At 34.7% G+C, this 12,378-nt stretch overlaps 1 protein-coding gene across 2 annotated transcripts in view; it reads right to left on the bottom strand.

Annotated features, from left to right (window-relative positions):
• The window catches only part of LOC106667756 (lachesin-like), a 204,629-nt gene that overhangs the window by 64,957 nt on the left and 127,294 nt on the right, over nt 1–12,378 (bottom strand). For both annotated transcript variants that reach the window (XM_024229126.1, XM_024229125.1), the window contains exon 4: nt 11,472–11,682. In XM_024229126.1, coding sequence (XP_024084894.1) covers nt 11,472–11,682 — 211 coding nt within the window. The remainder of the gene's footprint in view (nt 1–11,471; nt 11,683–12,378) is intronic.

Genomic DNA, 12,378 nt, shown 5'->3' with positions numbered 1-12,378 from the left:
TCGTGTCTCACATTAGTCCAACTCGGGAATGGTCAAAAAGTACAGAAGCGACGGCAAGAATCGAATCCTCGACCTCTGTGACAAACCGAGAGACTAATGTCAGCAAATTTAAGTAAATTGACTACTCCAGAGGACAGAAGAGGTCGGGGTGAAGAAGCCATTCTTGCTTAGACAGTCGATGACTTATTGACTTTGTTCTTTTATTCCACTTTTAAATAGTTAATTTAATGATTATTCTATAAATCAGGTCTTATTTGAATTGTCCATGTACAAGGCAGTTACCGACTAGACCATGTCCGATTCTTATGAGGATGATCGGAGATTAGCCTCATAATAATAATTAACTGACAAGTTAGGATTGATCTTTAAGCCTTTATGGCCTCTTACAGCAATACGGACGTTAGCAATTTGGTTAAAAGATCAGCGTCAAATCCCAGTAGATTGGCGTCAAATATATCAGTGTTGCCAATAAACGAGCAGAAACAGCAAGAACAATATTGCCGCCATAAACTCTCGGGATTTTCTGCTAACCTCACACAAAATGTATAAATTTATAAAGAAACTTTAGGCTAGAAAGGGTTAATAATATGATGATTCCAATTGTAGTTGAATTTATTTAATGGATTTAATAATAGAGATATGTTGCATAATGTTTCCCTTATTTCAAGGACTATATTTAACGTCTTTCACATAAACTTGACGCTATTTGAAGACTGAAGACTCTCGACCCGTCCAGAGGAACGTGAAAAAAACCATTCTTTAAGTCTAAGGTCGTAAATATTCTTGTGCCGTTTAATTTGTCTATCTGATCTTCTATTAATGGTAAAAGGTAGCTACCTTTTAATATCTTTTTGTGAGGCGTCTAACCGACTGCGAAGGTTGTATGATACCATCCTGTATCTACTCTTCTAACTGGCTGTCTACAATTTTCTTCTCCGCCGGTGCTAGTCATCGAGGAGACTGTCGAACTGGTACATCATGAGAAAAGCAAATTTTAAGTTTCACATTTGAAAATTTCGTCGCTACTGGGTATTAATTCGTCTTCAATTAGGTTACGTAATCGGTGAATCTTGGTAAACCAAGGTGTACGTTTATAGAAATTATTTGAGAATTTCGTAAAAGTAGTTCTACATGATCAAGAAATAATCTTGATAAAATAATATCATGATCTATAAATTCGTGGTCGACAACATGAAATTCCAAATCATAATTATCATTGGGAATTATAGCACTTTCTGAAAGCCATCCTTTAGTACAAAATTCGTGCTTTCCAATACCTGTAAATAAAATTTTTCCGTTTAAACAATCGATTTGATTTTTAGCAGTCGAAAACAAGATTGACGTGTTAAATTAAGGTCAGCACCACAATCCAGAAAGCCTGTGAACAGGATATTTTGAATTTTAACTAGAGTGAGAATAGGATCAGATGGAAGGCGAATCGATACTTTTAAATTGTCGGCATGGCTTGTTTGAAGTTGATCCGTCGTTGTTTAGTGCAAGCGAAGGAGGGGAACCTACGCGACTCGGGTTTGGGCGGTAAAAAGCTGGTTCGGTGTTGGTAACTATGGAAACCAATACGTCTGTTTACCTTGGTCGTCTCAAAATTTACATTTTGTTATGTTTATCAGTAAACTTGCATTCTTTACTTTTATACCCACATTTGCCACATCTGAAGCATTTTGGTCCTTTTTCACAAAAATGGCAATTCTAGTGATTTAATTCCCCGCAATTAAAACAACGTTAGCTGAACCCGGCTGGACTGATTGTTTACTTGGCATTCCCGGTTTTGCGTCTTTCCATATAATTTTGAGTTTTGTGAGCTTCTTCATATTTTCGTACATTTTTAGTTTTTAACGGAAGTCTTTACAATCTGTGGCTACAAACAAAATAGATTTGTTTTCCGATTTGTCTGGTATATTCTCTATAATGTATTCAAATGTACATTGTAATTCTATGTCCGCCTGTTTAGAAATGCCAAGCATTTTATAGTAATATTCTAATAAAGTTTCGTTATGTCTGGGCCAATTTCTCGTATACGGCTTTCGAATTAAATTTCGGTGAAAATTCTTTTGAGTTTTTTCCAATCGGTACCAAACCCTGAGTACCTTCTTGAGTCTTGGCCAGAAAAGGGTTCCACCGAATCCTCTATGTCTCGAAATGTTATGAAGTCGTTTTTTTCTGGTTTTGTCGCATGGGAGGGGGGTTATGGTGATCGCCATCACATTTTGACTCAAAATAATGAAAATCGGACACATCATTAACATACGTCGATGTTTCCTGCATTTAGCTGTCTTCCTTTTTATTGTCGTTTAATTAATCTTGAACTCTCCGGTAGTGGTTTGGCCACGTAGCATAAACGGTAAATAAATCGTATTCGTCGGCGTCGTTCATCTTCCCATATTCGTTAGCAAAATGTTTTTCTTTACAGCGGCCCCCAATTTGTAGGCTTTGGAAGAAAACACTGTGACTATTCTTTTTAAACTTCTTTATATTTTAAACATTAACACATCGACTTACTCGTCTTAACTTAGGATAACCTTCTTGATTCTTCTCTGTCATTGTTCTCGTCCCCACCTCTCGTCACGTCATCATTGCTTATTCCTATATGTATATTAATTGGACAATACCTCCAATAAAAAACTCTTTGCTGGCATTACCATCACCCGTCAACAAGCACGCTATTCTAAGTCAAATAACGGACGCTATTTCAGATAGAGATCCGTTAAGTCTGCGCACGCGGACTTCAATCAATTTAGCGTTACGTTCACGCTAACGTTAAGCAAATCTTCCTAATATGTTTAGTTATATTTAAATAAATAATAAATCGGTGTGGCGGGTACCACATAAGGGCGCTCAGGGAATGGACCGATGCTTCTTTCTCTCGTGTTCCCAATGTGGAGTTGGGTATCAGATATATATATATATATATATATATATATCACTAGTCGACCGCAATCCAGTTGAAAATACAATATTTAATATAGGGAAACTGAAATGATTGTGCAAAACATTTGATATACAATACCACCTAACTGATAGCCATCTAAATTAAAAAAGCCATTTAAATTGCTGGCTTGGGTTAATATAATTTTAAAATGTTTTATAAAACCATTTAATGTTTATTTGCTCAAAACATATACAACTTGACATTTACTGTAGAAAAATGAATTTTGTTACGAGACAATTACTCTTGGAAATTAAATAAACTGTTAAGAATTCTTGGTACAGAGTATGATCAGAAAACGTGCCATTTCACAATGTAATACCATTATTTAAATTTTATATCATCAGCTGACTTGAACGTGTTGCCGCAAAGTTTGAGAAGTGATGAGCCAACTAGGACGCAGATGCTTCGCGATACAAACCTTCCCACTTTAAAATTTGTAATTGTATCGTTTTTTATGGATGGGTTGGCGGATGAAAAAAGCCTTCTTCCTCTCCTTCAGGGGGCAATAACGATTATTCAAATGTTCTTTATGTGATGTGCCATTTGGGAAGAGGACCGCGCTTTCTCCCTATTCTTTTCTTAAGTCTACGCCAAACGACCCTATCCAGCTGTGTTTTTTATAACATTTTACAATAAAACTAAGAAACAAAAAATGACTTGTGTCCATTTAGTCCTAAACTGCTGTAAACCGTGGAGAATAGTCGAGCGAGGTACACCCAGGACTTGTGTTATTTAACGGGAGCTACGTCCACCGTTGACCAAAGCATCCGCCGCAACTATACTTTTAAGATAAAATCAAGAACTAATTTTTTACTCAAATTTATTGTTTTATCAAAGAAAACAATTTAAAAAACCAATTAATTCACTCGATATTTGGAAAGGATGAAATTGAACTGATTTCTTTATTTTTAATGTCAAGAGTTTAAAAGGATTAGTAACACTTAAATGCAAAGGCTGTGTTGGCGTTTAAAGTGAAATATTAATCTTCCTACCTGGTTATTATGAAGAAAAAAAATTAGTGGCTGGTTTTTGTTTTTGAGTGTATATGTTTGTGTAAGTTGTCAACCCTGCCACACTATAAAGTCCTGTTGTGTTGTGTATGTTTATATTTATGTGCCACAAAGGCTTGTTCTCTTTTATAATTTTTTTATATTGACTATGTGTAAGTTGGCTACATTGCGAAGCTTATAGACCTGTTCTCTTGTGTAAGTTTATGTTTATATGTAAGTGTGTAAGTTGGCAACTTTGCCATACCTTAACGTCCTGTTCTCCTGTTTATGTTTTTACTTATGTATTCATATTTACTTATTTTGCGATAATTTAATGTTCAGTGCTTACTGAACAGACATTATTATTGATGTGTAATGGAAATACTTATATTTTCACTATTGCATGGGCATTAATTCCAGATTTTGTTCATGTACAAGCATAACTAATAGAAAAACTTTTAAGCTTTTATGTTGATGATGTTATAGAGTTCATAGAATAAAAAGGCTAGATGGCACTTAGCGAAAATTGATCTTCAATGCATTCACTGAGAGGCTATAAATACGCGAACGTGGAATTAAATTTTTAATGTAATTGGTTTATAAGCCAATTGTTTAACCAATTTCTGGCAATTTGTTACAAAGTAAATTTACCGATGACCTTTTTCAAGGTACGAATCAAAGGTGATATTTTTAGGAAGATTAGATTTAAATTAACGGCCTGATTCCTGGCATGTTGACTGAGGGGAAACGGACAATGAGGCTTAAGCTAATGTTTTAGTTGCAAACACATATTATACAACCAAGAGACAACAATCTCTCCACGAACCTAATCAGAACTTTTAATGAATTGTTTTGCATAATGGAGAAGGGAAATGTTATAACTAATAATTTCTAGCATAAAGAAAGTAACATTGAGATGTGCGATTATTATTAAAACAAACAAAACACGACCTTTCCAGATAAGCTATTTAGTAATCTTCGGGTTGATACATTTTACGACTAATTACCTTACCTTTGTATATAATAGTGGGTGTATTTATTAATGTTCTGTCGAATGATTTACAATTACAGCGTTTTACATTAAAATTCAAGTAAATATCATTAAACCAAACCTCAACAGCTATTAAGTAAAACAGATAGATTGATAGACATATTTTTAAATTAAAACCGAATTTTATATAAAAAAGCATGTATGATAGTACTTTTTCAAAAACAAAGGCCAAATCAAATGAATCTTGAAAAAGTAGAGTTACAAAGCTTGTTAAATTTATGCGTGTCCGTAAGAGAAAAAGACGAAAATAAATTTTATTCTGGAGCTTATCCCGTTGAATAACAAAAAAAATTGGTAGAATTCGTGTCAAAATGAATAAATAAAAAGAGATTTTAATGTACTAGCATAAAAATAAATGCAATGTAGTAATTAAACGAGGGTGAGAAAAATTTGTTGTTTGTTTGTGTTGTTGTTTTTTCCTGATGATGATCTTAAAATAGGTCGAAAGCTTGGCACTAACAATTGATTTTGTTTTTTCAATAAGCCCATAACCTGATCCACATTATTCGCGAATAGAAAAAGTGTCGATAAATTTAACACTTAAAACACAAAATTAGCCATCCTCCGTGTAAAATTGGAGGGACAGAAGGTAATGAAAAAGTCGGAACTTGAAGGTTGTAACGGTTGGCACTATGGCATGGGAACTGAAAGGGAAGGATCGCAGAGTTTGTAGACCGGATAAGGCAGGAGCGACAAAGAGGTGGATTTGTATGAGGAATGGTTAGAAGAACGGTAGTAACGAGTGTGGCGAGTGTGTATAGAAGACAGATAACAAATATAAGAAGTGGGGACTAGTAAGAAAATTAGCGATAGCTTCAAACTTCCTCTCCTTCGGAGGCATGTATTCTTCGCAGAGCAGCATAACGTGCCGCAAAATTTCTACTTCATCGCACTCCATACAATGTTCGGGTGGTATAAGCTTTATTTTGTGCATGTTGACATGTATTTACCGTGTCCGGTTCTTAGCCGCGTTGTAGCGTAGTCGTTTTGTTTTACCATCCTCAATTTTTTTATTATTATTTTTGTTGGGGGGAGTGAGTGAGTGAGTGGGTGGGTGAGTGAGTGGATGAGTGGGATGGTGAGTGAGTGAGCGAGTGAGTGGGCTGGTGAATGAGTGGAGGGCTGGAGAGTGAGTGAGAGGGCTGGTGAGTGAGTGAGAGAGCGTGAGAGAGAGAGAGAGAGAGAGAGAGAGAGAGAGAAATGTTTTGGGTTTATTGTTGTTGTTGATGATTTTTTGAGTCGAAAAAAGCACAACCAGAGTTGCCCTTTACAAGAGAACGTCTCTCTGATAACTTGGGAACAATCTATTCACGTCGGTTTGGAACATCATTTCCGCTATGCTAGGAGAAATTCAGAAAAATCCCATATGACACTGCATTTCATTAAGAAGAAGAAGAATACGATTATTCTTAAACATAAGTAATAGTTTACAATATACACTGACAGGCAAAAAATTCCACCCAATTGATTTTTTTTTTCATTTTCTAGATAAAAGGAAATTCTGCCCTTAATTTATCTCACTGTTTTTATTAATATATATTTGTTTATGGTATGTTTTAAATTGGTAAACACACTTAATCCTTAATCGAAATCGAGTATAAAGGATTTTTCTATGTTTACTTTTACGGAATTTAAAATGTTTATTCAGTATCATTTGAATTCTGAATCAATAAACTGTTTAGTTTCATCTTTGTTGTTAATTTCAATTTTTAAACTTAAAAATGCCACTTAGTGCTGAGGTTGTTGCGCGTGGTGTGGCACTTATTATTGATGGACTTTCTATCAGGTGTGCGAATATTGCCATCCTAGTTCCCTACGAAATACTGCGACACGCGCTCACTGATGTTGTGGGCGGGAATTTCAATGGATAGTCGTACAGAGTTCGTCGTTATTTGTTGAGGGACTTTGACGACCACGGGCTATTTGAATGACATTTTGGAACATCATGCGATGCCTATCCTCAATGAAATCAGAGACAATCCTATTCTAATGCACGATAATGCCCGTCCACATGTCACTCGCATAGTACAAACGTACTTTCGACAGCAGTGCTCAGACTTCTTCCCATGAACTACTCCTATCTTTTGTAAAAGTAAGGCAATCCGAGTCTTCCACTGAGGCTTACCGTCTATTGAAAAATCAAACTCACAAGAGTAATTGCGAGGCAAGGCACCTCAGGAATCGAATCAGTGAGCCCTTTGTCTTGGAAGTGACAGCACCCTCAAACACAATTTAAAATGCAGGAGTAATGTACAATGTATGAGAAAATTGGGTAGACAGAGGATTTACTATTAATCACCTTACTAGAGGGTGTTTGTAGGCAGTGAAAATAATTTTTATAAAAATACCTTTGAAATATTTCCAAAACCTCATAGCGATTATAGCCCCAAATTTGAGCTGCATAACAAATTACGTATCGCAACACACTATTATAAACTGATAGCAAAAGTATTCCTTTTTGTGAGATAAACACTGTTTAAATTCTTTTCAGACCCAGTTTAGCCGTAGAAACTTCTTCGTTGAGGTGATGCTCTAACAATAATGGAGGTGTAAAAGTGTCTCCCAAATCATTGCATTTCAATAATAATTTCTTGATATTCTATGGAAAAATTTGGGGTATTGCACTTTTGTGGACCGAGAACAAGCCCGGAGACAAAAACAGGGAGATGTTGAGACTATTAGTGGAGAGATTTTTTTTGTTGATAAAATCGGCTTGTAAGCTCCATAAGACTTTGTTTTAAGATGATTTTAAACTTAATTTTGAATTGATAATAACAGGGTCAACATGTGAATCACCAAATAATCGTCTACGTCACATATTGCGATTTTTAAGGAAAAAAAAAATGATTTTATGGGATTCTAAATGGTTCGTGAATGCTTTGTGTATTAGTTTGGCGAGCAGACGTGTGCTATTGGGAGTGGCGAGAAGGCAGGAAATGCTCCAGGTGCCATATGAACACAAGGCAAACTAATTAACGAGATTAGTTGGTAACCTGTAACTAAGTCCGACCAAGTCGCCAACTACATAAATCTACCCGCTTCTAACCCGGATTGAACGCTAACGTTTTATGTATAATTAACAGATTTATCTTTGTGTGGCTTCCTCGCTACATATTTTCCTATCCATAATCCAAATTTGACATTGTCAATGTCAATGAAATTAACGTGATTCGAAGAAAGCTGTTTCACATAAATAATGCTGGGACCGTTTAAGAGTTTGGGGACTTGGTTGTATACATAGTCATATAAGTCATAAAACGAGTCTACTAAGGCCAATCGACTAACGCTTTTCTCTAATATATAAAGGCTACCTCAAACGTTTCCGCCATCCTTTGTAATCTTATAGTAATTTAAAGAAGGATCGGGATTATACTTTATATACGGTGATGCATTTTTCCACTCACCATAGGAAAAATAAGATATTACTTGCTTAAATAGACTATAAACGTGCTACTACATGTTACAAATGTTATCAAAGAAAATTTTTCACGCGGAAAATTTTTTGTTGTTGATGTACAATGTAGGGAAAGTCTATTTTCTCAATGTAAATGTACGTTGGGTACGTTTTTCTTCATACTTCAATCTTGTACTGAACTTTTTGCACCACCCTTTGATTAGGTCAAGGTTTTCGTGGATGTTTGAGATAGCTTGGATAAGATTCGAATAAAAGCACAAAATTGCGGTATCCGTGGGTGGTGAAATGCTATTAAGATGTAAAGGTAGGCCAGCAGTATAAAGGATACAAAGGATGTGACCTAGAATGTTCCCTTGTGCGAGGCCGGGTTGTATCTGTCGGACTTTGAAGAACTTGACGCCAAATCTCACTCTGAAGCATTTCTAATTAAAACGGCTTTCTTGGTAAACACTGAACTAATTTCATTTCAATTTTGCAATGGAAACGTTATAAACTTTCGTAAAACAAAATGCTTAATGCTATTATAACGAATGAAACTGAAGTCAAATGTGGTTTTTGTAGTCATCCCCTTTAATCACAACTCAGTAGAACAATCTGTCATAGAAATCTGAGGTGTACTGGCTGCAATCGGATTATGTTATGAAATACAGTAGGACTGATGTAAATTTTAGATTTGATATAGCCACAGTGAGAGAAGGCGAGATGCTTGAGATCTGGTGAACAAGGAGGCCACACGATGTTGCCCCATGAATATCAATAACTTTGTCACCAAACACGTTCCTCACCTAGTTTTATGATGGTTGGTAATTATGTGCTGGACACAGATCGTGTAGAAAATAAACCTTTTGAATATTACCAACATCAAACAACATTGTCACTTTACATCATAAGAAGATATCGCCTTGACTCAAATGTTTACTGACAACAAAATATGTTGCGATAAAACTCGGTATACAACTGAGAAATATCCACCTGGAATTGACCGTCTGAGGTACTGCGTTTTTTGCTTTGATTTCACAAACTTTACCAACGTTTTTATTTATTTAGATTTTAATGTAGGAAAGTAACTAACGCATGTTTATATTTTATATATTTTAAATATTTTTATTAGTAATAATTCAGCCGAACTATTTTCCACGATATCACTAATCCTTTTAAGCATTAACGTACGATGAACGATGTTTAAGGTTCGTCAGCATGGTTAAAATAAGATTATTTTCATGGCGATAAAGCAATTTTTACATAGACAGTTAGGTTTCAATTTATTTAGACAGCTCCGAGCTACAAAATGAAGAATAATCGCCCACAAATCTATTGTTTAACGATTTTATTGGGACGTAAATGTATTTCTTGTAAATTTATTGTCCACAGTCGGTTTACCACTAGGATGTGTTACGTCTTGTCTAGTCAATGTTTGCCCCAACATTTATCAAGGCTGGAATTAAATTTATTTAAAGAAATATGTTTACGTCAGTGGTAAATTTTAGTTTTGTATATAGTTTCGTGTTTTTGTAAACAGTTTCGTACTCTTAATCCGGTAGTAGTGATAATCCCTTTCAGTGATAAACACTTCCTTCCTCACTTTTTCTGTTTTTCTCTTACTTAACGCCTCTTCCATGTTATTTCTTCTTTTTTATACCAATTTTGTTAATTTTCTTATTGAATTGTGCAAGTTCTTTCCTTTATTAAGAAAGTACAATTCACTATATGTTTCGTTTATCATTTGTTTGAATAATATGGATAGTTTTTGAAATATTTGCCCAAAACTATTTAAAAAATGTTATTGGTGGTAAAAATTAACAAATTAAACAAATCTGTTTTTGTCTTTGTAACATTTTTATTGCATAATTAACCTTAAAATTGGCCAAGTAAAATAAAATAAAATAATAAATCATAGATTAAGGAAAAAGGGCAATAAAACGATATGAAGAAAACATTTCCCTAAGCTAACAAATATCACTCTCAATGACAAAAAAACCGAACACATTTTTGTGTGTTGCTTTTGCTTTTAAGATAGATAATAGTTGACTTAAAACGTAAGTTACACATTAATGATATGTTGTTTACCTTTTACACTCTTTAGATTAACAATAAAGAAAATCAGTTCAATTTCCTTTTTCCAGAGTCAACTTGTCGAGTGGGTTAATTGGTTTTTTAAATTGATTTCATTTGCATCTCGGCCAAGCAGATGATTTGGCCAAAGTTTGACATAGCCCAAGCCCTAGTTGAGCTGCGCTCTACCATCCACAATTGTCTACAGTGGCTTAGTGGGACTGGAAGTCTCGATCGAAGAGAAAGTAGCGTTTGTGACAGGTGAGACGATCGTTTTATTGCTCCACTGCACTTCGAAAACGTCATTTAACGGCTTCCTTGATAGGTAGTCAACTCGAATGGTCCGTAATGTAAGGGTGACCTTTAAAGCAGTCATCAGAAGGATTCGTGAGAATAGCCTAGTATCTCGATGTCCCGAGACAGTCATAAGACAGTCAGTTATGGTATTCATGCCATACCGAATTGATTATCATACAGAATGAATCTTTGATTGCATTAAGGTATATTGAGGAAATTTTTCTGGAAGCACGTGTTTTCTGTGGTCCCATTCGCTCTTTATTGGGGACAACTTTGTATTAATGCTTGATAATTCTTGACTGCCCATAGGTCGAGTTGCCACCGAATGATTTTCTTTTGATTGATTTTCCGATGTTTAATGAACTTTCTTTCAAAACATCATAATTACCAAATTTAATAGAACTAATTAATTTCTGATATAGTTTAATTAGGTACACATTAAAATAAATGTGATATAATTAACAATAAAAATAGATAGAGTTAGAAATAAGTGTGCGATTTTTTGTTTTTGAGTGTATTAATAGAAATGAGTATGTGCATAATTATTTATTAAAACAATCTATTTTTACAGTTTATCATCGCTTATGTAAAAGTTTCTGTCAATAAATATTCTATTTGGAAATATATTTATAATTTTTGTTAGATTGTCTCGAACATCATGGCGTCTGTTCGTGCGCATTTATAAATGTTAAATATTGATACAATAAAATATTTACCCACCTAAAACATCGACGCAGCCGACTTGTTTTTTCATGTTTGTCGTATTGATTTGACACATGTAACATCCCCGATCCGAATATTTAATTTGCCGTATGTGAAGTCTCCACGTGTCCCGATCCGTATCCTGGCTCACAGATATTCTTGAGTTGTGTGTCACAACCCTTTTATCCAGGGTTAAAACCGTCTGGTCCTCGGCTCTCAGCCAGCCGACCTACAATATAAATAAATCAATAAAATATATATATTTAAAACATAATATAAACAGTGTAATAGATTAAAATCGGGGTATCAGCAGAAATGTTTAATTCAATGTGTTCAATGAAAAAATCACAAAAATTTTTTATTTATACTACAAAAATAAATAAATTTCAATTTAAAATATTTCTAGATAAAGACCTATCAAATAAAATGTTTTCCTCCTCCTGGCTGCATGAATATTAAGTGATTAAATCCACATTTTAAATAAACATTTTATGCAAATATATTCTGATTATTTTCTGATTATTGTATCAAACAAAATTTCATTAAGAGTTGCAAAATAATTTAATTTATATTTGTGTGGTGATTAGTGACCGTTAATTGATAATAATTCAGAAATCGTGAGATGCGGTCTGGTGAGATGTAGGTTTCAGAAAAACATTTTCTTTATCGTGCCAACGTTTCGATCTTTATTGAGATCATCTTCAGGGCCTGGGATTTACAAACATTTTTTCCACATCCTACATGTATTTGTTAAATGTAAACAATCTTTGTAAATGCTACTGCTGCAAGGAGAAAATACCAAGCTCGTTTTCCACAACGAGACATTCCAGCAAATCGCACCTTCCAATCACTTCATCAGAGGCTGAGGGAAACTGGTTCTTTCACTCGAAGATCGAGGAAAGACAATCAGTTTGCAGTTCTGAAC

Source organism: Cimex lectularius, unplaced genomic scaffold (assembly GCF_000648675.2).
Source record: "Cimex lectularius strain Harlan isolate CLEC.00 unplaced genomic scaffold, Clec_2.1 scaffold200, whole genome shotgun sequence".
Classification (NCBI taxonomy): domain Eukaryota; kingdom Metazoa; phylum Arthropoda; class Insecta; order Hemiptera; family Cimicidae; genus Cimex; species Cimex lectularius.
Note: the sequence above shows the minus strand (reverse complement) of the source record. Positions and strands in the feature narration are given on the sequence as shown.